At 40.9% G+C, this 24,357-nt stretch overlaps 2 protein-coding genes across 18 annotated transcripts in view; both read right to left on the bottom strand.

Moving 5' to 3' along the window:
* Window positions 1-4: 4 nt before the first annotated feature.
* LOC124407651 lies at window positions 5-13,544 on the bottom strand. 15 transcript variants are annotated; one of them, XM_046883990.1, is made up of 7 exons: window positions 13,163-13,544; window positions 10,491-10,553; window positions 8,407-8,750; window positions 6,020-6,132; window positions 3,957-4,235; window positions 2,229-2,871; window positions 5-744 (listed from the first exon to the last, which is right to left on the bottom strand). In XM_046883990.1, exons 4-7 carry the CDS (start codon window positions 6,104-6,106, stop codon window positions 740-742), a joined length of 1,014 nt encoding a protein of 337 aa, XP_046739946.1. In that variant the 5' UTR covers window positions 6,107-6,132; window positions 8,407-8,750; window positions 10,491-10,553; window positions 13,163-13,544; the 3' UTR covers window positions 5-739. The 15 variants fall into 15 exon arrangements, with proteins under 15 accessions (XP_046739946.1, XP_046739943.1, XP_046739948.1 ...); XM_046883987.1 differs by lacking the exon at window positions 6,020-6,132 and having other exon boundaries at window positions 8,407-8,536; window positions 10,492-10,553; XM_046883992.1 differs by lacking the exon at window positions 8,407-8,750 and having other exon boundaries at window positions 6,020-6,117.
* Window positions 13,545-15,655: 2,111 nt separating this feature from the next.
* LOC124407649 (titin) overlaps window positions 15,656-24,357 on the bottom strand; it is a 30,838-nt gene continuing 22,136 nt past the window's right edge. For all 3 annotated transcript variants that reach the window (XM_046883981.1, XM_046883980.1, XM_046883979.1), the window contains exons 4-5: window positions 17,083-24,306; window positions 15,656-16,495 (exon numbers count right to left, since the gene is read on the bottom strand). In XM_046883981.1, the coding sequence (XP_046739937.1) occupies window positions 16,031-16,495; window positions 17,083-24,306 (7,689 nt within the window). In that variant the 3' untranslated portion in view covers window positions 15,656-16,030. The remainder of the gene's footprint in view (window positions 16,496-17,082; window positions 24,307-24,357) is intronic.

The following is a 24,357-nucleotide window of genomic DNA, read 5'->3' on the forward strand; positions in this document are numbered from 1 at the left end:
TTCGTTAAATCAATAGAAGTTTCATAGGAAAATATCGCCCCATCAAGGCTTTCACGGCTAAGGTAGGCATACGAGGGAAAAGTGAATCAAAGATCATTACATGTATTCTCGTTCAATAATGACCACAGTTCTGAAATAAAGCTATTCCCTTGAAGTTTATAAATTGAAAGTTTCTAGTAATATAGACGTAATACAATTTTACTTGCCGGGGCATCCTTAATGTAAATGAGATTTATCTTAAGGCACAGCTCTAAATCGATGGTGATTTAGGTAAGTGTATAAAAGTCTAAATGATTTATTGAAAAATTGCATATATGAATATATATTTTTGACGAGACATTAAATTTCTTTCTTTCTTCTTTGTTATAGTAGGTATATGTATCTAAAGTTATTATGCACATAAGTCTCGTTCGCACGATATCTTAGGTTTACGGCTTAAACAAGTTTAAAAAATACTTTGACGCATATTATAACGTATACACAGATTATCGTCTAAAAATTGCGTGAATGAAGGAACTCGGTGACTCTTGAATTCAGTTACATATAGTCGCATTTATCAGCTTACTTGCAACTAAATGCCTATAAATATCCACTTTCCGATGTCCATGTTGCAGGTATGTAGCACATATGTATATTATTTAAAAACTCGTGAGGGACAATTAAACAATCCTGCTTCAATTCCTCGGCAATCTCCGGGATTCGACGGTACACGGCCATTCAAGACGCATTGTTCGTCTCATCAGTCTGAAAACAAAAGTATTCGTTACGCATTAAAAGGCTTTGTTCCTGCATGATTCAGGGTAGCAATTCGTTTTAAGAGCGTAGCGTACTTGCAGTGGTTCACGCGATGCAAGTTTTCTCCATCATTTACAGAGATATTGAATTTGTATTAAAAGCATTTTGAAGGCGAAGGAGCAATCTGTGTCGTGTATTTTCCCGAATTTTAAAATTCTTTTTCAGAGTCGTAAAAAACGACACTGAAATTGAGCAAAGTTCCCGTCGTAATAAAACGAGGAAGAATTTTTTTTTCAAAATTCTACGAAATACACGACACAGATCCATCCTTTACCTTTAATTCAGGACTAAGATCAATGAAATCGAACTCAAGAGTTGCGAGAAAACTTGCACGAGCTGAAACACGAAACAGCGAATTTTCGCCGCGAAAAGCGATCGCTTGCAGCGCCATCTTTGGCTCAGGCCGCCTGTCGTACGAACTAACGGCCGCAGGCAGCGTGAAGTCAGCATCAAACACGTCTCGAACCGTAATTTAAACCGCGAGCAGTGAGCGTTATTCAGTGTGTCTTCGCGAATAAATATTAGTAAAGTATCTGAAATTCTGTGATAAGTGTTTGTAAGTCATTCACTGTGACTAAGATAAGGAAAGTGTTACGGAAAAGTGAGAAAAAGGGCCAGGGTTGGAGAAATTTGGCGGCTTATCAGCGAGAGAGGTTGAGGTAAATAGAATGGCATGAAGTTTGTTTACACAGACTTGATTGTTTTCATATTCAGACCGACTAGCTAACATGCACATGTTATTAATTCAGAACACCCTATTTTCCTAACAATCTCTTCGAATTGTTATTTACCGTCCGTTTTTCAATGTTTATTTTGTTAACCTTTTCTCCCGAAAATCATTTTCCATCTTTCGTCCACTCGCAATTACAAACTTATTGATGACTTTTACCGTACACTGATCTACCTAACTGACTGTTTGAGGGTTATATTTGGCATCTACCTGCCAAGGTCAATGCACAATACACTATTGAACTGAAATTTGTTAATTGGAAAAAAAAAAAAATTTAATGAGCTAGCACTGTCCTTTTCGAACAGGTGTGTTACTCTTTTATTCTCCAATAGCAATATATTTTCGCCTAAAATATCGTAAATTTGACTCGCTAGTAGCGGATGGAAAAAGATTAATTTTTCTTACATACACTACAATTCCGTGAAAAAATGAAAGATTTTCTACTGAAAAATATTACTATCATATGCCCTGCGATTACCCAATAAATAGGTTTTCCGAAGCTAAAATAACGAATCAAAATTCTACGACAAATTCCATTCTAAAACTACGATCGTGTCGGAAAATCATCGGAATTTTTTCCAGCAAAAAATCTCTCATTAAAAAAAAAAACAAACTTTCAAGTCTTTTGCCCCTCCTCCCCCCTTTCGATACTAAAAAACACTGCGTCCAGAGATTACTTTCTATCAACAGCTGGACAAACTACCTGAGAGTCGTGCAGGGTACTGAGGTGGTTGCCCGGTGACGTTGTTGGTATTGTTAATATTGTTGCGATTGTTTTGGCTCTCAGTCTGCCCGTTTCCTAGGGAAACATTCTGGTCCCCGTTGTTGATCCTCCTGCTCCTGCCGAAGGTCGAGTTGATGATGGACGCCAAATACTGGGTTCGCGTCTGGGCCACACTGCCCGTGTTCTGCCCACTATCGGGCCCCTCGCCGACCTTATCTTCGTCCCTGACGAGGGGGGGTGGAGGCGTCAGAAATCGGGGGGCCGTGTTCATGCTTTGGTTGTTTGGGAGGCCGGAATTCCCGCTGTGCGAGCTGGTCTGCCCGCCTTCCTGTGCCGCTTGCGGGCCCGTATTTTGGGACCCCCCGTGTACCGCCGGCTGGATTTCCCCCCCGCACAGCCCGCTCTGGAGTGCGTTTTGGATCGGCAAAAGCAGCGGCTCCGACTGTATCGCCACGGCGTATGGTGGCGGGTTCGACAGCCTTGGTGCCGTGATCGGCGCCTCGGTATCAACTTCCGGTCCCGACGTCGCTCCGCCGACGCTGCCCGTCGTGTTCACTGCCATGTTGTACGAGGGTGGCAGGTCCGATACCCAGTACGTTTGGTACTCTGGGGGGTTTATGATCTGTGAAAAAAATTATCGAGCGATATTAAATTGTGGCAAAGATGCTCTGATGAGGTGTATGTTCCTCGTATGCGGTATAGTCTCTTCGTAACTTCCTGCTCGCGGGATTTTAGGACTGAGCCATTTCATCGTCAGGAATGCGGTATATTATACAGAGAGGAAAGGGTTGAATCTAATTGTAAGCAGATCAGGCGTCTGATTACGCATGTGCGAGCTTTGACTCATTTTCATGCGGAAAAGAAAAGGGGGAAAAAGAAAAGCAAACTGATGTCACAGACTGAACTTTCATTTTTAAATCTGCGCCAAGTTGTGAATTATTAAGACTTTAACTAGTCACCTTCCAAGACAATATCTTGTCTCGATGATTCGAGCTTTTTTTTGCCTACTTTCGAATAGCTTCTGGGAAACTTAGCGTCTATATAGTTACGTAGAATCTACGAAGGAAAAACTTGGTATAAATAAAAGCGTTTTTAACACAATGTTGTGGAATCATGAGATACGGTTTGATTATCCATACTACAAATGAATCATAGAAACACAAACACGTCTTTTCAAATAACAATTCGGAATCCTTATTACAAAATCATATTAATATGTTTCAGTTTAAAAAATTTAATTCGTCCATGAAAATTAGTAAAAAACGATAAATTCATATTTCGAATAATTCAATAAATAGAACTGCTTTTGACGAAGTTGATTATATCACATAATTTAACTTTGAAATGAATGTGTATCTACTGCGTTATATCGGATAAAGAAACGATAACGTGACGAGGACGTGAGAAGTCAGTTTCCTCTCCCTAGGGGCAAAAATGATCTCCCAAAGGGCGAAAGTAAAGCAATTATGAACTGCGTACGCGCGAGCCTACTTGTCACCACACCTACACAGAAAGTACAACTTTTCGCCCGTCGCATAAACGAGAAGTTGAAAAATGGTATCCCTCCCTATATGTATAGGTGCGTAATATACTATTACAACACTGACGATGAAACTGGCTACCTTCGTCCCGCTGAACTGCCACGCAAAGCCGCAATTTTCACACACACGTGTGATAAAAAATTTCTGACGCATCGCGTGCACCAACCTCTGGATAATTGTCGATCCCCCCGCCGGCGACGGACTCCAGTTGCTGTTCCCTCCGGCGACGTCGTTCGAGTTGCCGCTGTTCCTCCCTTGCCAAGGCCCTTTCGTGGGTCCTGCGGGCGTCGCAGGCTGCATAGCCGCAGGCAGCGAGGAAGAGCAGGGTCAGAACAGCCAGGGCCACCCACATGTGTGTCCACTTGAGAAGCACCGAGGCTACCAGTGCTGCGCCGACCCAGGCGACGACGAGAGTAGCCAGAGCTCGACCCGAGCAGTCGGCCTCCTTCAATTTCATTTTCGTTAGTCGTCAATTGACGGAATAAGCGACGCCAGGCGATAGACTGCATGTGTGGTGAATGTCACGTTTAGATTTTTCATAAACTTGGGTTGCGGCAGAACTTTGTGAAATATGTAATGTAATATTGCGCGATTACTGATACAGGGCATGGGACATTTGGCGTCAGCCTGATCAGTGAAGCTACTCGTATATTGTTTTGATTTTGCATGTCGAAGTCTCGTTTAAAAGGAACTTTATTGTAGTGTAGTGACATTCAGCGAGTTGTTATACAAATTTGCACAAGATTTTCTTTTCAATAATTTATCATTTATTGTTAGTTCCTGCGGTGGCAGTAACGTTAGATCGAATTTTGTAGAAGTCGAGGTGGATTTATTTAAGAAATTCTCAATTTCATGGATGACCAAATTTTTTTTAACAATTGAGCTGTTGATATTTCTGAAATATAAGAATTTGTTGATAAATTTTCAACCTGGAAACAATGGCATACTCGGAGTCTTCTACGAAACTCGATCGACACTCAACACCAGAAAGTAAGCAATCATAACTACATTTTGAATACACAGGAGAATGCAGAATGTATCTTCGGTTGTCTAATTGCGGTGAGTTTGATGAAATTTCTCAAGGCTCACCTGCATCATAAATTGGAAAAAAAAAGAAAATCCCAGCTGATCGGCTTCACGCAAAACGTTCCAAAAATCAGTGCATTGTACATACGTAGAGAAAAGTACGAAACTGCCAAATCAGAATCTGCTGTCCACGCTACATGTCATATAGGTACATACATACATACATTACGTTGAACGAAAGAATTTTTATGCATTGTACCGCGCAGAGACGCATCATCGAGGGACTTACGCCAAGTTATTGTTACCGAATGTCAGCGGTTCGCGTGTGTTTTTCGCAAAAGAAAAGGAGAGAAATAAAGAGAGGAAAAGAATTCCATCTCAACGGTGACACAAAAGTTGACGACTGAATATTAAACTGACACCAATAATACACCCAATGTCGACGACGAAGGTGTCACATTTCAGAGATGTAGACGTGCAGGCAGACCAGCTGATACTGATTGGAAATATCGTCGCTCTGCAATGAGCAAGCCGTGAGAGCGGTGAACTGATGGGAATAAATTATTGCAGGGAGAGTAAACAGATAAATATACACACCGTTTGTGGCACATGGATGTTTGCATTGCGTCAATAAGTGCAGGCGAGACTATAGGCAGGGTGGTATCATACACGGGATAAAAATTGAGAGGAATGACAAACCAGAATAGAGGTGAATCTTTTGTACCGACAACCTTCCACATTTTTCGGAATAGCGTTCTGATTAGATAAGCGAGCGTTATTTGCGAGGTTATTTGCCTGTAAGTGTTATGCAGCTTACAATTTATTGAAACGCTTCATTAGAACGGTTATACACAGACACACACGGGATTCTTTCGTTTTTGTGTACTTAATTTTCATATACATACATACATACATACATATATTTGCTAAGCTTCCTACAGAATACATTAAGCGTGTTACGTTGATCTTGCAAAAAGCTGATCAACAGATGCGAGCGTACAATTGATAAAATAATTATCAAGCAGATGATAATTGTAAGTTCAGAAAAACAAGCCGTGGATTCCATCTTTTTCTCCATCTCTGTTTTTTTTTTTTTTTTTAAATATCGAGTGGAGACAAAGAGGTAAGATTTTTGCCTTTTTGCTATTTTAGCTTCTGCAACTACGAGCTCGTCCCTCATGTCTTTTTGTTCTTTTCACCTACTCTGAGGTCGTACGGGATGATACTGTAGTCCGTTTGTCTTGGCTGGTATAATCCTTCTCGAGATACCGTTGTAGCTAATCCTGGCATTTTTAATGTTTCTAAAAATATACACGCTATGGCGGTTCTTAATATGGTTGTTTTCGAATTTCGTTACTCACGTGAGCTAAGATATCTCGAAATAATTTTTGAAACATGTTCTCAAATCTACAGGCTCCTAATTCGATTCTGCCTTCGAAGTGGCCCATTTGGATAACAATTTCTTTCCTATCGACGCGCTGTGTCAAAATATTTGATACTTGTTATATTTCTTACCTACAGGCATTAGTCGATAAAAATTTTACAGGTTTTTGGAAACAAAATTTAATCCAAAAAATTTACCACAAATTTCTCGCAGACTTTTTCAAAATAGCACATAGATAAGAAAAAAAAATTCGAAGTTTTTCTGGTAGAATTCAGAATTGATATAGGAGTCTAGGGAATTGGCTGAAGTGAAAAAAAATATTTTCCAACATTTTGCCGATGGGAGCAACACAAATTAATCACAACCATATTAAGGACCACCTTAATACACACACAGTCGATTCGGCTCGTTGAATATTTAATCTCTTCTGTAGGCGATGGAGAGACTCATAATTACAATCAATACATAGTTATCGTCTGGACGAATTGTTCAAGATAACAATGGGATATTGTTAAGGATCAGAATCATTACACCATCAGTCATTTTCGTCTACGGGCACATAATGAATCTCGCAATTTAGGACTGTGTAATTCTCCACACGAAATTCACGATTTTCTATTTCGCTTCTTCTTGCATTCTAGGGTGAAGGATAGGATGAACAAGAGGTATGATGTGTAAGATCTGCGCGACATGAATCGAGAGGAATGATTCATTGAAACAATACACCTTCACTGAAATTGCAATTATAAAAAGAAATGGCTGCACAGAGTTGTGAGTTTTTCAGGAGCACATAATAATTTTGTCTTTTTATCGACCATGCATAATTTTATCGAATTATTGCTGTGCGTACTAAGCATGGACAATTGCGATGAGGTCTACCTGCACGAACACCCACAATTCAACTCCGATTTCCAATCGAACGTATAACCGTTCACCCAAAACTACATATTATTTACATCGAAGCAGATCACGGCGTACGTTCTACAACAACTACCGAACCACAGACTAGTGCATGCTGAAATCGCGTACGCGTATGCGGTGCTCCAATTATGAAATCATACCTAATGATATTGTCGACATGATTTATTGACTAGCTGAATTAACTGCAGGCACATAACGTTCGTAGTGTCGAAATTTTTCAACAAACAACAGCTAGGTCTATAAAAAATTAGGGCAAGCGAAGTGAAAAATATAGAGTGATTATTCTAAACATGTAACTTCCATCGGTACTGAGATTCTCAGATAAAAACTGCTAGCCTTATCGTAAAAATTGCAATATCGTAGTATGCCCCTTTGTTTTTACTTTGGGATCCCATAAGACGAATCGATAAGTACACGGTAGTCGAATCATTCGAAAACCCGTCCGTATTCGGCAAACCATCACGACAAATAACCCAGTGGTAGCAGTTTTTATATACATATCTTTAGTTGACGCTGAGATATCGCCGTTTTATCTCTTCATCGTTCAATTAGTCTTGCGATTAATTCAGCTTTTCAATCTACGAATACTTTGTGGAAAAATTTTTCACAATGTTTTTGAAGTTAATGATTCTAACAAGTTACGAAACGTTTCAAATTAAAGGGATAAAAATTTCCCGATTTTGTGAAAATTAGATTTTCTGAAACACGGTGAAACTTAGCAGGATGCATAGTGACCGAATGCGTATGCATATAATAATAGAACTATATTGATCACTTTAACCATATTGTTACGATGACTCGCAGGAGTCATCGGTCATCAGTCTGTTGACAAGAAAAGTTCGCCAAGCCTTCTCAAACCACTACATCAACTATGTGAGATCTGATTAATCTGAAAGAATTCGCGTCAACTACTAGACATAATCTTAGTAAGACGCGTTTGAAAGCTGAAGCTTAAGTTTTATCGCGTACTTTAAGGAGATAATTTCCTCTCAAAAACTTGGGGTTTGAGGGGTTCAGAATAAAAAAATCGCGAAAATTTTTCTTCCTCATATGACAAAAACTTTGCAAAAAGATCCTTTCCTCAAGAAAATTATGCGCACAAGATAAAAGGTATGAAATGCAAATACGATGGTATATAGTTTTCGCGACTAACAAATAATCGCATAAAAGTGAAAAATTTTCCCACGAGGGAGCAGCACGCTCGATATTAATGTTAAGCATTAGACAATAAATGAAATTGTAGACAGATCATAACGTGGGGGTGTTAATAGGGTTGAGGACGTACTCTCATGTCATCTTCCAATCGGCTGTTCATCATCGGAACGGGTCTCCGACGTGGCATGGCTGCTTCCGCGCGGAGGTAAGTGTGTTGAATAATGTACGCAGGCACAGGCATTTACACGCTTCTTTATACCGGGTAGAATTTTTTCACTGTAGATTTTATGCTTTCGTCACTCGCCTAGAGCCTCCTCCGCACTTCTCTTTCTCCCTCTTATTAATTAACTGACTCTCTTTTTATCTATTCCCTCAGTCTTTTTCACCCTCACTTTTTCCGTCACGTACGAATTCACTCTGCACTTGGCGCGAGACCCTGATATGATCTTCGATGCTCTGCTAGTTCTGTCCAACCTTTGAAACGTAATCTGGGGTTGTATAAAAAAAGATATCTTACAAGCGGAGAAAGGCGGCCACGTTGTTATTTTTTTTTATCCCTCTGTCTTGCATGGACTACGTTTGTTCAGTTTGCACACTTTCCGATGCTGAATGGTTGCCCCGATTTTCTTTCCTTTAGGCATGTTCGAGGAAAATTAACAGAAACGAAAACAACGTTGAGTCTTATAAAGATTTCAAACTGAGAGTTTAAATCCAAGGAATTCCGTTCTAAGTATTAATTATAAGTTTAAAGATATCGGATTATTTTTGCATGAGTGAACTGTCCTCACAAATCACTTGCCGTGAATTTTTGGCAACGTTAATATATTACAATTTTGCAAAAGAGAATTCTTGATATCGAATCAGGACAAGAGAAAAAGATTTATCTCCGTTAATTCTTCGTGAATTCGTTCACAGAGAAATTGGTCATAAATTCTTAAAACTTTGACAAATGCTGTACGTATTTACTATGCAAAAATTATGCATTATTATAATTGTTGACGTTATTAATCACTGGGCTATTATAGTTGAAGTTTCTCGGTTTCTCACTTTTTTCATACTAAAGAGATAATCTTTTATTAAATTTCTTTTCACTCAATTGAGGCACAGCTGTTAAAACTCTGTTTAGAAATTTTCTTCTACTTCTACAGTCTATTTGTTCAGACTTTACAAATATAATGCGATATAATGAATGATTGAGAATTTGCAAGAATGTTTTTTGTTCTACAAACACCGTATATTGATTGTAGTGAATTGAGAATTCCTATTTGCAGGGCACGTTTCTGAAAGATCATGTATCGGAATTGGAATTGAAATTGTTCCGCACCAAATTTCATAGCACCATTGCGCACTTCACGTAAATTGATATACAAACTATTGTACTTTCAATGTATCTAACGTAATTAAAATATTCATGTACCAATTGCAACTAGCACATACCGTCAATTTCACAAAAATCGGGACATCCACATCAGGACGAATAATATTATCAGAATTTAAAAAAACACCGAAATTTCAACGTCGTCAATTAACCCCGCCTTTGTCCGCATGCGTGCGCGTTTCAAACGATAGATTATACTAGGTGCCAACCTACAAGAGGCCTCGTAATATTGTCGATACCTACTTGTCTATATTGGAGTAAAAAATACCGACGATAAAATACATAGAATTGTTCTATAGCCAGGACCCTCTATACATGTATTTGTATGTATAAATATATGTATCCACGACGTATGTACAGATTAGCGAAGCTTATTTCGCGATAATAATTGAGCGCCCTGCAGTATACTTCACAAAGAGAGAGAGAGAAAGAGAGAGAGAGAGAGAGAGAGAGAGAGAGAGAGAGAGAGAGAGAGAGAGAGAGAGAGAGAGAGACAGAGAGAGAAAAGAATAAATACACGGAAAAAGAATAGTGATTAAGACCTTACTAAGAAAAATAACATGGTAACAGCGATATGTTTTATTTTTATGGTTCCCTTCTGAGCGTTAGTTGTTGTTACTGTTATTATTATTATTATTATTGTTATTATTATCATTATCATTAACATTATTATTGAAATATATCAGTAACTCGAGTGTAGATATATAATAGTCAGCATGACTACATTCTTGCTTGTTGATTAAATGATTGATTGAATGTTTATAGGTGAATTGTGAAATATTCTGCACTTGTGGTAACTCGTCTCTTCTATTGTTACTTATTCTACTAAAACTTACCACTAGCAGCCAGTACAGCAGCATTCTTGCAGAGCCTGATTTTAGCGGTCAATATTCTTCACTCTGAAACGGTGTACAGAAATGAAATGAGAAATCATAATTGATCGAGATTATTTTATCTTGTCTGTAAATGAAAATTAATGGACTGTCGTCTTAAGATTGGGCGAGAAGGTCTGTCTGCGAGGTACTTTGAAAAATCGCGAATACTCGCGTTTGTACATGACAAGTAATTTTTGATCTCTCTTCGAGCATTATTCGCAAGAATTTTTCAGCCCTCTTGTTCTCCCTAATATACACGGTTTACCTGTGTTTACACATCTAATACATGCAATTGCGGACCGTGGCAATAAAACAAATAATATCTCTCGTTATCTTCTTGGTCGATCTAAGTCTTGGCAGCTGATATAATTCACGCTAATTAAGGACGCAGCGCCTTTATTCTGCATTCACACCCAAGCACACGTATACCTCAGATTTTGCTTTCATTATTTATTAACGCTATTTTCTCATCCACATTATCCTCCGCGCATGATCGAGCCGCTTTTCAATTTTCGCCTAGAGTTAAGTTTCTTCGCTCGATAATCAACCCGCTTTGCCAATTCGCGAGTGCATAATCACGCGGAATCCGTTCGTCTCCGTTTCTAATCCATGCGGCGCCGCGTATCCGTTGCTTTTACCCCCCCCCCCCCCCCCCCCCTCGCCCCCTCCCCCCCCACAAAGCGCTCGCATCGATACCGTATCAGAGATTACAATGAATGAGAATCGTTGTCAATGGAGTCGTTCGAGTCGTCGAAGAGCCGATGATTACCGCGACCTTGGCATGCTAATTACATTGTATTCAGAGACGAAAACGATATAGTAATTTATTTCGAACAAATTATCGGGCGAGCGAGGACGCGCGTCCTTCTATCGCAGAAAACGTTGCTAAAGATTGTGACGGTTTTTTTTTTTTTTTTTAAATTTGATTAGACCGATTCGCTCTCACAGGTACTTAACTTGATTTCGATGTCAGAAAAGAAGCGCCGAATAAAGTTTAGCGTTGCAATTATGATTTAAAGAATCTTGACTGCTCTTCTTGATAATGAAAGAAATTATAAAGTTAAATATATATGTGGAAACTTTTTTTTGTCTTTACCTACAAGATATCTCTATTTTGTCGAACTGGCTGATAGTAAATCTTAAAAATTAAAGGAGCGAGTGACTCAAAATTTGAACGTGGTACTCACAGATACATTTTCTAAAACACAGACTTCAATTTTGCGATTAATTGGATTTGGCGGTACAATGTTGCGGTTTTTTTCCTTACTGCACATTTGACGTTGTTGTTGAACGGCTTTTGAATTTTGTAATCATCGTTGGAATTGTTACGTAAACGTCAGCTTTTTTTTCTCTCTATAATCGAAGATTGGTAAAATTGCAATATGTATACTCATTCAGACCAATGATCGATTTGGGGTCCAACGAAAGCAAAAACCTCTCTCGTAACATTAGATTTCCTTAATTTCTGGATAGGTCATTAATTACAAAGCTTATCGACAAAAAATTTAAACGCGTTCCATGACGCTTGCGAATTTTTTTCTACACACCATAGATTAATCCTTTTCATCAGTATAAAAAATATAATTTCTCCAGACAGTAATTAAAGTTGGATCGCATCTGGATTTATCTGATTCGTCAAATTTGCAGGTATAAGAAATTCACCGAGTTTTTTTATAAAGAAGCTCGGGTTTTCCGTCAGCATTAACGAGTTATATCTGTGATCTGATTGTATTAATACCGTTATCGTTATTACTGTTTTTGTTGTTGTTTTTGTTTTTCTTCCTCTTCTTCGCTGCCTTTTTATTATTATTTTCATTACTACACGAAGTTTCCATGTACAAATTATTTATCATAACCATTTATGAAGATAAAAATTAATCTTATCTCTGCCGCTCCGCCTGGCTTAACGAAGTCACGAAAATGTTTTCAAATCAGCATCAAACTGAATATCATACATGTTCAAAGAAGGTGGCGTAATTTATGGATATCACAGTTCCAACTTACATTTGCAGAGAATAATTGACGCAATTGTTTAAAGCATCGCTGTTCTACCCGTATGTGAAAACTTGAGGAATTTAAAAAATTTCATCACAATCGTTTCTTTCTGCGTCTCTAATAATTATTTTTCGCTCTCTATATATATATATCTTTATATATATATATATTTCATTGCATGGCCCGCGAATAACGAACGAGTATAATCACAAGCCGTAAAGTTGGTGCAATATCGAGTCTGCATCAGGGATTGAAAAAAGAAAGAAGAAAAAGAAGATGCGAAAAAGAGAAAAGAGAAAAAGGAGAATTCAAACAACGTTTTTCGTCACCTCACAATCAGTAGCAGTAAATATAATCACTGTGCGTCGTCGTATATAAGACGGCTCTAAATTCGGCATTATAGCTATATAGATAAAATATAAAGCTTCGCGCATTATTTAGGTATATATATGACGTATGCGAGTTTAATGAGACGGCTGGCTTCGACGCTGGAAGTGCGCAAGTGAAAGATACAGGTGAAGATATGCACACACACACACACACACACACAAACACACACACATACACAAATGTCTCCATATTTCGTGCATAAAATATGTGAAAATATGAGAAAATATACACGAGTGAGCATCACTTACGCGGACGTCTTTTCTCTTCCTGACTCGGATGCAATAATCCGGAATGCTGTTGATCCTGGCTAGGGCGTTATAGCTGGATTTGTGAACCTCGCCAGGTGTTATTTCGCAACACATTTCTCGGTAAAATATATGGAATAATTACCGCATCCGCACCGCGTCTCTGCTGAAATTAACAGTTGGAGTAGAGCGGGCTCATGCGTTGGTTCACATCTCGTTTATCACTGCGAGTGTACGATCCGAAGGGAGAGGGTGAAAATCGTGGAAACTGCAGGTAGACACACGCATCTGCGCACGTACACTTAAGTGGGATGAAACGAAATAGCACCAAACGTGGGTGGCTATTAGGTACCTCTGTCACCTGTTTAACCGATACTAGCCGGCGTGCGGAACGCAAGTGTGATATTCAACGCGATAAGCTTCTCCCCCCCCCTCCCCCTCCTCCCCCTCCTCCCCTACCCGACCATTTGGCTTTGCCCATCGCACTAGAAATGTCGCTATCAGCTCCTGGCAGCTCTTCCAATGCGCGTGTTTGTCACTTGCTAATCCGTTGTTTTACAGTTGATGTATGTATGTTAATTTTTTTTCTTTCTTTCTTTTTTCTTCGATGCTGTGACTAATTGCATAATCTGTAAATTTTTTGCAACGCCTTTTCAACCGTTCAATTTACTCGAGTAAACTCTTTAAACGTGTGAGTGATTGTAATGTTATGTAATTTTAATAATTAAATGTGTTTACGTAAAACTTGAAAAAAATTTTAACGTAACCATTTTTCAATGCGATAAACTGACAAATTTCAACTTGTGGTTTAGAAACTTGCATTGAAGATGATTATTTTTTTGCTTCATGGTTAAACGTCACTTCGATTACCGTGTGTTAAAATTCGCTGAATTATGTTGAATTCACGGTATCAGCACAGTTCAGGATTTCGAAACAAAGTTGTATTGTATATTTTTTTTTTTTTTTTTTTTACGTAATCGATTTTAGATAGAAAAATAATTATGAATCTTCGTCTGAATCGTTCAAAATTTAATGGCAGTCCGACGTTGCGGATAGCACGAGCAAAACACGTGAAATGACGACGATAATAATTGGAGAAATGATTAACAAAGTCGTCGATACAAGCCTGTTTATTAAAACGGTTTGGTCGATCAATTTTTGCCTCCCCGCCTCCCTCCCCCCAACCGCTTTATCCACCTGCTGCATGCGGTAGCGCGGAATAAATATATTTTTAAAAACAATGTCTGCAGGTGATAATGAGCGGCTGGTCTGCTTAATGAAATCGCACTTACTCGATGTTATCGTTATTAATATTCGTACTTTTTTGCCCTCCAATTTTCATGGCTGTTACTTGCCACAGGTTTTACACAAATTATTGTGATTACACTACACTGCAGCTAAATCTACATCTGGTTATTTATAGCTGTTACACACTCTTATTCGTTGGTTGGTACTTTATGACCGAATGGATGCGTCGTTGACAGGGATAAATATTAAGTTTATTCACGTCATGAGATCGATTTGAGAAAGTGTTTATTGTGATTATTATCAATTTCATTATCATTACCACTTCACATAGACCAACCGTATACGGGTAATATTTTGGTACACGATTTAATTTTACCTATTACGTTTATCTGACCGTGTTTCACGCGATTTCGTATTATCGAGTTTATCGGCGATGGTGTAAAAAGATAATACAAGTAGCGAGTAGGAACCGGGGAAAAACAGAGTCCGCCGCTATTGCGTAAAGTATGTACGTGTTACGAGCAGCGCTATCTCAATTTTGTGCAATTTTCTCATTTTTCAATTCTCCAAGTAACACTGCGTTTCGAATAAAAAGATAATACGCGTACGTTTTGAGTAGGTACTAGAAATTCAAGTCGTACGAGTATAGTTGATTGTATGTGCACTGCATACCCGTATAGCACTTGTAATATACAAATACACAGTGTATGATCATCGGCATTCGTGTTAATACTTTGCGGTTAAGTACATGTATGTATAAGTAGACTATAATGTATGTGCGTGTACTAATTATCGATAATAAGTATACCTCAAGTTTCTACTGTAGGTATTTATTATCATTTTATTCTTCTTCTTTGTTAGTCATAAGATGTATATTTATATTTATACTATATGTATATCATGTACGTATATATATATATAAAAATGTCAATCAGAGCCCAAGCACAAAAAGAAGTACAAAAATTTTTTTCCAACCATCACGCTTGTCGTTTAGTACGATATAAATTCGATAAGATTGTTTATTTATAAATAAACAGAATAAAAATAAATACCAGAGATGGAGTAATTAATTATCGTCGTATCATATAAAATTGTTTCGTAGTTTGGACCGTGATTAAGATTTAAGTTTTGATCTTGTCTGAGACGTGCGTATGTATCGACACGGAACTGGGGGAAACGTTCAATTATCGTTAAATTTACTATGAATTATAATTATGTATAAAAAAAAAAACAAAAAAAAACAAGAAAACGATATTCCACCCTAGTTCTGCGCCAATGAATAAATACAACTAGTAGTACCATAACCTGCAAACTCTTGACCGAGTCGATTATCTGCATACAATATATAATAATTTTATATATATTTACAAATTATTATTCGTCCAGTCTGCAAGTTCTCAAGTTGTGCAAATCGAGCCCTGAGGGTGAGCATCGGCTTTATTACCTTCATGCAGGCAGACCTCGAATCTAGGATCATTCCGTCCGTCTGTCCGTTCGTGTCCTGTTTATACTATATATATCCACAATATAAAATAACGACGGTGAACGTACTACAATTTAAACTGTACGTTCCTCACTGCAAACCGCGTCAACATACTTAATCGTCTTAATATTCCCTTATTCCTAGGGCATTAGGCGTGGATTGAAACGTCCCATGTGAAGGATCATCCCCGTTGGATTGTGTCTCACAAAGTACAAGAACGGTCTGTCCAATTTGAGCAATGGTCTGCTGGCCTGTTTCGCCTTGGTACCAAGTGGTTCTCTCAGTTTACTCGATGCGCGCTCCGACCTTTCCTCGGAGTTCTCGTTGCCTGCTACTAATCCTCCCTCCGTCGACTGCGAAACCGACCTCTTCTTCGTGTCGTGGAATTCTTCGACGTATTCCGCCACGTTCACGCTTCTCCTGGATCGCGTTTCGTGCTCGAGTATATCCTCGTTTGGTTCCAGCTCGACTTCATCATCCTCTGGCCTGCTTTCAGCGTTGTTTTTCTCGCCACGAGCTCCTCTCAACGGACCGGCTGGGTATATTTCAATGTGATGACGACCACCGTTTATTGCCTCGTCACCGCAGGTGCTGAACAAATTGATCTGCGGAAGGAATTAAATGAGTTTACTTAATGAACGATCTCAATAGTTTCAGGATTGCAGAAGTTTGATTTTATGAAAGTGCCATGTGTACGAATGTTTGATCTCCTATCCATTTCAGTTCATGAATTACTATGAAGGAATCAGAATTTTTTTCAGAATTGAATAATTGTTCATGATAGAGTGTTGGTGTACCGGTTCGCTCATCTGAGTACCAGTTGTGGCCGTATTTATAACGTCTAATTTGACGTTGAGCCACTAATGGTACAGAGAAGATGAGATTTGATCTACGCAAACAATCGTTTTCGAATAACTAAGTGTACCTTCAGTATTTCGGGATTCTCGTCAAAACTTTCTGAAAGTCGGATTTTAGTCATGAATCGAGTAATTAAGAAATTAGAAATTAAGTGAATGTTACATAGAATTTTACGAAGGTCGTCACGAATGGCGCATGTATCCTATAATTTTTTTTGACCGTATTACGAATCTCGTAAAAGATTTTCTGAGTCTGGGCAATATCTGGAATTCCATCAACACTGCAAACTCCTAACAGCTAAAATTAGCCTTCGAACATAACAACAAGCCCTTACTTGAACCATATCAGCAAGATGGAGATCATTCCCAACCCCGTTAATCCCCTTAAGGTCAGCGTGTATCGAGAAAAGGTCATCGAGTCCCATGCGTTTGAGGGCAGCCGTGGCATTGACGATCGAGCGATGGCTGAACTTCGGAACCTGAACCTCAAGACCCATCCTAGGTATGAGGACCTTGAGTAGCCTCTTCCACGTCCCCTGTGTGAAGGCCCCTTCGATAAGTCTTCGCTCGAGGTGATCGAGACTATCGCCGGGTGCGGCGAGACCCTGCTGTCCAGGCAGGAGGAAGATTGTGGAGACCAAGTCGCTGACACCCCCGAGGGAGATGACGGTAGCATCAAGTCCTGGTTCGTATCCAGCGAGAACTCCGGACCTCCACACTGTCGCGGGAACCGGAATGAGCTTCCTCTGTCTCACCGCAGGAAGAACTGCGAAGTACATTTCGCCGTCTCTGCCTTCGGAACTGGCGCCAGTACAGTCGGTCTGGAAGACATTGGCAGAGAGGGCAGCGAGCGGAGACCTGAGGGGCATGACGTTGCCCTTGACAAAGTCACGGATTCGTCCTCCAGTCTGACGCCTGATCAGTAGGTTCGTCCTGCGCCTAACGAGGTCGCTGATGGCGGCGAAGTTCACTTCTTCGATGTGTCCGTCGTAGAACTGTTGGGCTCGTTCTTTGTAGAAGGGCAGAAGCTTGCCGGCCTTTGTTCTGTCCGCGAAGAGTTCCCTGACGAAGGCGGCATTTGCGATACCCTGACCTCTTGCGAGGTTCACGCTATCGGTTACGTTCTGGAATACAAGATGAGGGTTGAACGTCACCACGTCGTCGAGTTTCAAGATGTCGTTCATCTGGCCAGACGTTGGGCCTCTGGCTCCAAGGAACATCATGGCGAGCATGCTCGTCATACCGAATGGGGACAGAGCGAGGGACCTGGCTGTACTGAGACCTTTGTTAGTCGCGGTCCAGAAGCTGAAAGCAAGCTCATTGCAGAGGGCTGAGAACATCCCGATGTCTTTGTCCAATTGCCGAGTACTCTCATCTAGATTCACGGCACTCTGATGCGCTTCCAGTGTCACAGAAACTTGCTGTGATTCGTCGTCGTTTTTGTTGTTCGACGTGGCTTCTACCATAATCGGTTTTGCGGTTTGTTTCAGGATGGGATAGGGTGTGCTTTGTGGTATCAGACTCCATTTCTCCTCGGTCTCTGCTTTTTTGTTCTCTAAATTTGTTGGTTTCGCGTTATTGTCAGGTTTTTGTTTCTGCGCTTCGCCAAGCTTCAGGTAAGGATCTGCTACTGGTTTCTTTTGTACAGATCCTAACTCGGAATCTTTCACTTTCTCTTTGATCTCTGTCACGTCCTCCCTGGTCGCCGTGTCAGTTACCTGACTCTTTTCATTACTCACTTGCGGTTTTTGTTGCGATTCTGTGACCGATGCAGGCTTCTCAACACTCGGTGCCTTTGTAGCTTCAATTGGCTGACTCGAAACTTCGACTGTTGTAATCACCGAGTCCATAGCACTCGTAGGCTTTACTTTCTCCTTTTCATTTTCAGATACTTTTGAATCCTCTTGCGGGACTGGACGTTTTGTTACTCGTACTGCGGTCTCATTTACTTGAACACGAACCTCCTGTGTTTTCATGAGGCTATTTTCCGGTGCAGCTAGAGGAGTTGTTTCGATTTTCAATACGGGTTTCATTGTCTCTGGCGTTTTCACTTTTGTTGCTGGACTTGTGGCTACTTCCGGAAGTTTAGTTTCAACTTTGTTTGCCGTTTTCTTGACCTCTTCTTCCATCGGTATTTGAGGTTTCGATGCGGCAGGTGTCTGAACCTCATCCATCTGAATTTCAGGGCTTGCTGGAGCCTTGGACAACGAATCCGACAAAATTGTACTTTCTGGTTCTGCAGGCTGAATCTCAGTATTTTCCATCGGGGAATTGGTTTGGGGTTTTTCAGGCGAATTCATTGCGGCTACTGGAGTTTCTACAGCCATAGTTATTTTCTCAGGATTCTCTACAGTTTTCATATCATCAATTTTTACGCTTTCAGATACCGTCTCTAACTTCTCGGTAGCAGGCATAGCCATAGACGAATCAGTTGGGTCTTCAGGTTTAATTTTTTCAGAAGTAACGTCAACTTTAACTAAGAGTTCCGTTGGCTTTGTAAACTCCTGTTCATTTGCAGCTTCAGTAACGACGGGTTTCTCATCGGGTTTTTCAGGGGATACTACCGGAACTGAAAGTTTTTCGATATTCGCTTGCGTAGAGCTTGTATCATCGGAAACATCTTTGTCACCTGACGATGGTTTCTTGTCCAGTGTAGATACTGGCTCAAGTTTACCTGATTCACTTACAACAGAGGTTTTTTCCGCAGGTGCAATCAGTTCAGGCTTATCTGATTCATTCGATGAAGGCTCTTTCTTTACAATTAAAACCTGTTCAGAACCGTCTAATTTGTTTGATGAAGGCTCCTTTTCCATAGCTGCGATAAGCACAGGTTTTTCTAATTCACTTGACGACGGTTTTTCCTCCAGAGTTGGCTCAGAATTTTGCATTTCATTGGACGAAGGTTTCTGCTCCGGAGTTAGAACCAACTCAGGGTTGGCCAAAGGCTCGCTAAATTCTTTCATATCCTGTACCACGTCATTACCTTCAGATTCAGCGGGTAAATCCTCGGTCACTTTGACTTCAGACATTTCAGAGTCTGGTTTTACATCAATAGTCTCAGCAACGGAAGCTTCGACTTCTAACGGACTACCGTCTTTGCTTGCTGGTGTGGTCAGCGTCTGAATTTCCTCGATCAAACCATCGGACTCGGTCTTTTCTGGCATCTTATCACCATTCGTTACCGGCGTAGAAACGTCAGAACTATCGCCAGGTTTTTGTGCACTGACTTGTGTAGCAAGAGGCATACCCTCCTCAACGGTCATGGGGTCTTGAATCGAGTCACTAGGACTGTCGATGGTTTTCGTCGTCGTTTCGGAAGCTGCAACTGTTTCCGGTTTACTTTCAGTCTTGTCTGAAGGAAAATCTTCTTTAACTTCAGATGTGGTTTTAAATGCGTCAGTTGAAGTTTCAATTGAATCAGCACTCATTTCAGGTTTCGCTTCAGGCACCTGTGGCTTTGCAGCATCGTCTTTCATTAACTCAGGTTTCTTTTCAGGCAAATCTTTAGCTGGCTCCACCTCGACGGTCGTAGAAATAATCACTTCCGGTGGTACCATAGCAGAAATGTCTGTGCTAACAGTCGGAACATCTTCATCGACCAACTTTTCAGGAGTTTTTTCTGAAGATTCAATCATGACAACCGTTTGTACGGGAGCTTCCAATTTTGTTACGTCTTCGCTGGAAGCTGCAGTATCTTCCGTATCCTGAATTTCTGGCTTTGTTTCCATCAATTCCTCAGTTGTTTTTAGTATTTCCGCTTCAGGTTTCTCATTCTTGTTTGCCTCTAGAGGCTGACCTTCTGCTTGCACAGCTTCAGAGTCACTGGTTGTTATTGGTTTAATTTCCGTAGTGGGTTTCGAATTGATAGAGGAAGTCATTTCAAGCTCAGACTTGGTGACCTCTTGATCGGCAGACGCCGTATTTTCAGGTAGCTCATTTACTACGGGTACAACTTTCGGTTTGTATAAATCTTCAGGCGTTGTTACTTCGGTTGGTTTCGTTGGTTGAGAACCCGCAATTAAATCACTTCCAATGTTTTGAGGCGGAGAAGTCTGTATGTCTTTGTCGTTGAACGAAATCGGCTGAACCTTGACAATTGAGGGATCTTGTGCAGGCGCTGTGTCGATCATCTGATTGATCGTAGCGATGGGATTCATCATCTGAATCCTCACAAATGGTGACTCGGTTGGGCTTGGACTGTCCATAATCAATGAGTCTGTCGGCTTTGCTTCATCAATGTCAATCCTTACTATCGGCGTCTCTATGTCCGAGGGTGCATTGGATTCTGGTGCAGTTTCTTTTTTACTTCCATCATTCATCATGACTTCCACTTTGCCCACGACGACTTCTGGCTTGGCCTTTTCCACAGGATTCGACAATGCCTCCGCACTCATCACATCCCCTGCTTCTGGTTTAATTGGCATGGATTCAGGATCGTCTACAGAAGCTTTTACTATATCTGTTTTATCGTCCACTACAGATGTAGTCTCGGCTTTATTGGGGTTGGTACCATCTTCAGAAATGGCTTCCGTTTTAGGTGCGTCAGCGCTAGCAGGTGTAGCAGCATCAATCACAGGTAAACCCATGTTCTTGACTGGAATCTCTGGTTTTTGGAAATCGATTTTCACTTCAGGTTCGGTGGAGGCTACCTCGGATGTTTTCGATGGGTTACTCTCAAGGTTAGTAGCGTCACTCGGGACTGGTCCAGGCTCCTTAATGGTTGCAATTTTAATTTCAACCGCGGTTGTCTCGGGTTTCACGATATCTTCTTTGTTTGGTATTTCCAGAACTGCAGGTTTGGTTTCCTCACTCGTCACTGTAGTCATCGGTTCCGGAACCTCGACCTTCACCATAGTGGCTTCCTCCTTCAATCCATCCTCAACTCGCTTTACGGGTTCGTCCTTGTTCTCCGATTTCTCAGGAATCGGAACCATGGAAGTCATGGTTTCCGAAATTTGGGATATCATGCTTGATACGGAGTCCGCTAATTCGTTCAACATAGTTTCTGGTTTTTTTTCCGTAGCTGCCGTTGGCTCACTTTTCACACCAGTCTCCATTGGTGTTTTAGTAACGGAATCATTATTCTCGTCACCGGAAGAAGCTATGGTCTCAACTTTGTTAGTTGCTCCAGCATCCAGTTGGACAGTTGCCGGTGCCTGTAACTCAACAGGAAGTAAATTCTCAGTCATCTCGGGGGTTTCCGAAATTTCCGGACGAGTTTTCGTTTTTTCGGGGTCAACGTCTTCAACTTTTTCGGTAGGTGCCGGAGATTCCGGTACGATTTTCGTAGTTGTAGGTTCGGGAGTTATTTCGGGTAGCATTTGGAAGAGTGTTTCTGGATCCCATTCTGCCATAAGAGGTATTTCTGCCCCTCCAGAAGTTTCAGGTTTCTTCGTAGCTGATTCAGCAGTCTCTCCAACTTTCTGTATTGATACTGTGTCTTTCATATCAGCTTCGTCCATCTTCGTATCTTCAATCATAACTGGTTCAGGAGCTAGAGGTTTTGCAGGAGCAGGAACAGTTGCAGAATCAGATACTTTTTCAGGTTCGACGTTATCGGTTGTCTCCTTCGTCATATCATTTGCGTTCTCTGAAATCAGCTCTTTAACTATGGTGTCTATCGACTGAGGGAGCATATTCACCATCTCTTGCTCCATAGTCATTGCTGTCATAGTTGAAATTGTTGCTTCAGGAGTTGAAAAGGGCTCTTTGTCATGAGACTCTATTGATGGCTTTTCAACGGGCTTGGCAACTTCAACAGGAATATCCTGTGCAGGTTTTTCAGCAGGTTCCATAACTTTTACTGGAACATCTTGTGCAGGTTGTTCAACAGGCTCCATAATTTTTACCGGAACATCTTGTGCAGGTTTCTCGGCGGGCTCTGTAATTTTTACGGGAACATTTTGCGTAGGTTTTTCGACAGGCTCCATAAGTTTTACTGGAACATGTTGTGCAGGTTGTTCAGCAGGTTCCATAACCTTTACGGAATCATCTTGCGTAGGTTGTTCAACAGGCTCCATAATTTTTACTGGAACATCTTGTGCAGGTTGTTCAGCAGGCTCCATAACCTTTACGGAATCATCTTGCGTAGGTTGTTCAACAGGCTCCATAATTTTTACTGGAACATCTTGTGCAGGTTGTTCAGCAGGCTCCATAACCTTTACGGAATCATCTTGCGTAGGTTGTTCAACAGGCTCCATAATTTTTACTGGAACATCTTGTGCAGGTTCTCCAACAGGCTCCATAACTTTTACTGGAACATCTTGTGCAGGTTGTTCAGCAGACTCCATAACTTTTACAGGAGCATCTTGCGTAGGTTTTTCAACAGGCTCCATTATTTTTACTGGAACATTTTGTGCAGGTTCTCCAACAGGCTCCATAATTTTTACTGGAACATCTTGCGTAGGTTCTTCAACAGGGTCCATAACTTTTACGGGAACATCTTGCGTAGGTTTTCCAACGGGGTCCATAACTTTTACGGGAACAATTTGAGCAGGCTGTTCAACAGTCTCCATAATTTTTGGAGGACTATTTTGGGTAGGTTCTTCAACAGACTCCACAACTTTCACTGGAACATTTTGTTCAGGTTTTTCGACAAACTCCGTAATCTTGACAAGTGTATCTTGCGTAGGTTTTTCAACAGACTCCATAATTTTTACGGGTGCTTCCGGGACTGGTGCCGGAGCTTCCAGAGTGATCGAGGGTGTTGCTTGAGGCGCGATAATCGGCTTAGAATCTGCCACTTCTTCAACCACTTTGACATCTGAAGCAGTCATTGGTTTCTCAGAGTCTTTTTGTGGTACAGAGACGAAGCTTGACGTGACTTCCATCTCGATGGTTTTCGGCGTCGTCATGCTCGGTGTTTCAGCGGCAGGTAGTCCATCAAGAACTTCAGGCTTCTTCAGTTCCTCTTTCGGTATTTCAGATTCCTTCTCGGGAACCGCACTGGATTCAGTCTTTTCGGCTTCGTTTTTCACTTCATCGGCAGACAGCGTGTTCAGTATTTGGTACACTGGCTTCGACTCAGTAGTCGACGGGTCCTCCATTGTCGAGTGGCTACTATCGGCCGTTATCACGGGTACCGGGATCATGGGCCTTTCTGGGTTTTCTTCCGGTTTCTCTGAAGGTTTCTGCTGGACTGGGTGGCGCTCTTTCTCCTCTTCTGGTTTTTTGGTCGATGTAGAATCCTCCTTGACAGGTTTTGTAGCACCTTCAGAAGTCAAAGATGAAGTAGGAGACTGCTTCTTGTCATCTGATGGCTTTGCAATCTCTTCCTGAGGACTGGCAACCGCAGAGACTTCCGGGGTTTCAGGCTTCTTCACAACCATGCTAATATTCACCTTAGTTTCTGGGTCAGGAAGGACGGGAAGCACAGGCATATCGGCTTCTGTTACCGTCACGGGCGCTGAGTCAGCCTCCCCTCCTAATATTGAGGGTAGAATGCTGCTCCATTCGTCGTTCGCGTGACCAGGTATTGTCGGCACGGTGCCCATGACCGTCGCTGGCTTGTTGAGCTCTTCCTTGAGCACGTTCTGCACGTTTTGAACGACATCAGCAACCTTCAACACAGGAAAAATAACGATGGTCACGTATTACGTATATTCATATAA

The sequence above is a fragment of the Diprion similis genome, chromosome 6 (assembly GCF_021155765.1).
Source record: "Diprion similis isolate iyDipSimi1 chromosome 6, iyDipSimi1.1, whole genome shotgun sequence".
Taxonomy (NCBI): domain Eukaryota; kingdom Metazoa; phylum Arthropoda; class Insecta; order Hymenoptera; family Diprionidae; genus Diprion; species Diprion similis.

Coding starts and splice junctions, on each gene's coding strand:
- LOC124407651 (XM_046883987.1), bottom strand. CDS start 8,517: ATGCCTGTGCCTGCGTACATTATTCAACACACTTACCTCCGCGCGGAA. Junction 4,236..8,406: donor GATTGGAAGATGACATGAGA/GTACGTCCTCAA, acceptor ATGAAATTGAAG/GAGGCCGACTGCTCGGGTCG. Junction 2,872..3,956: donor GGATCGACAATTATCCAGAG/GTTGGTGCACGC, acceptor TTTTTTTCACAG/ATCATAAACCCCCCAGAGTA.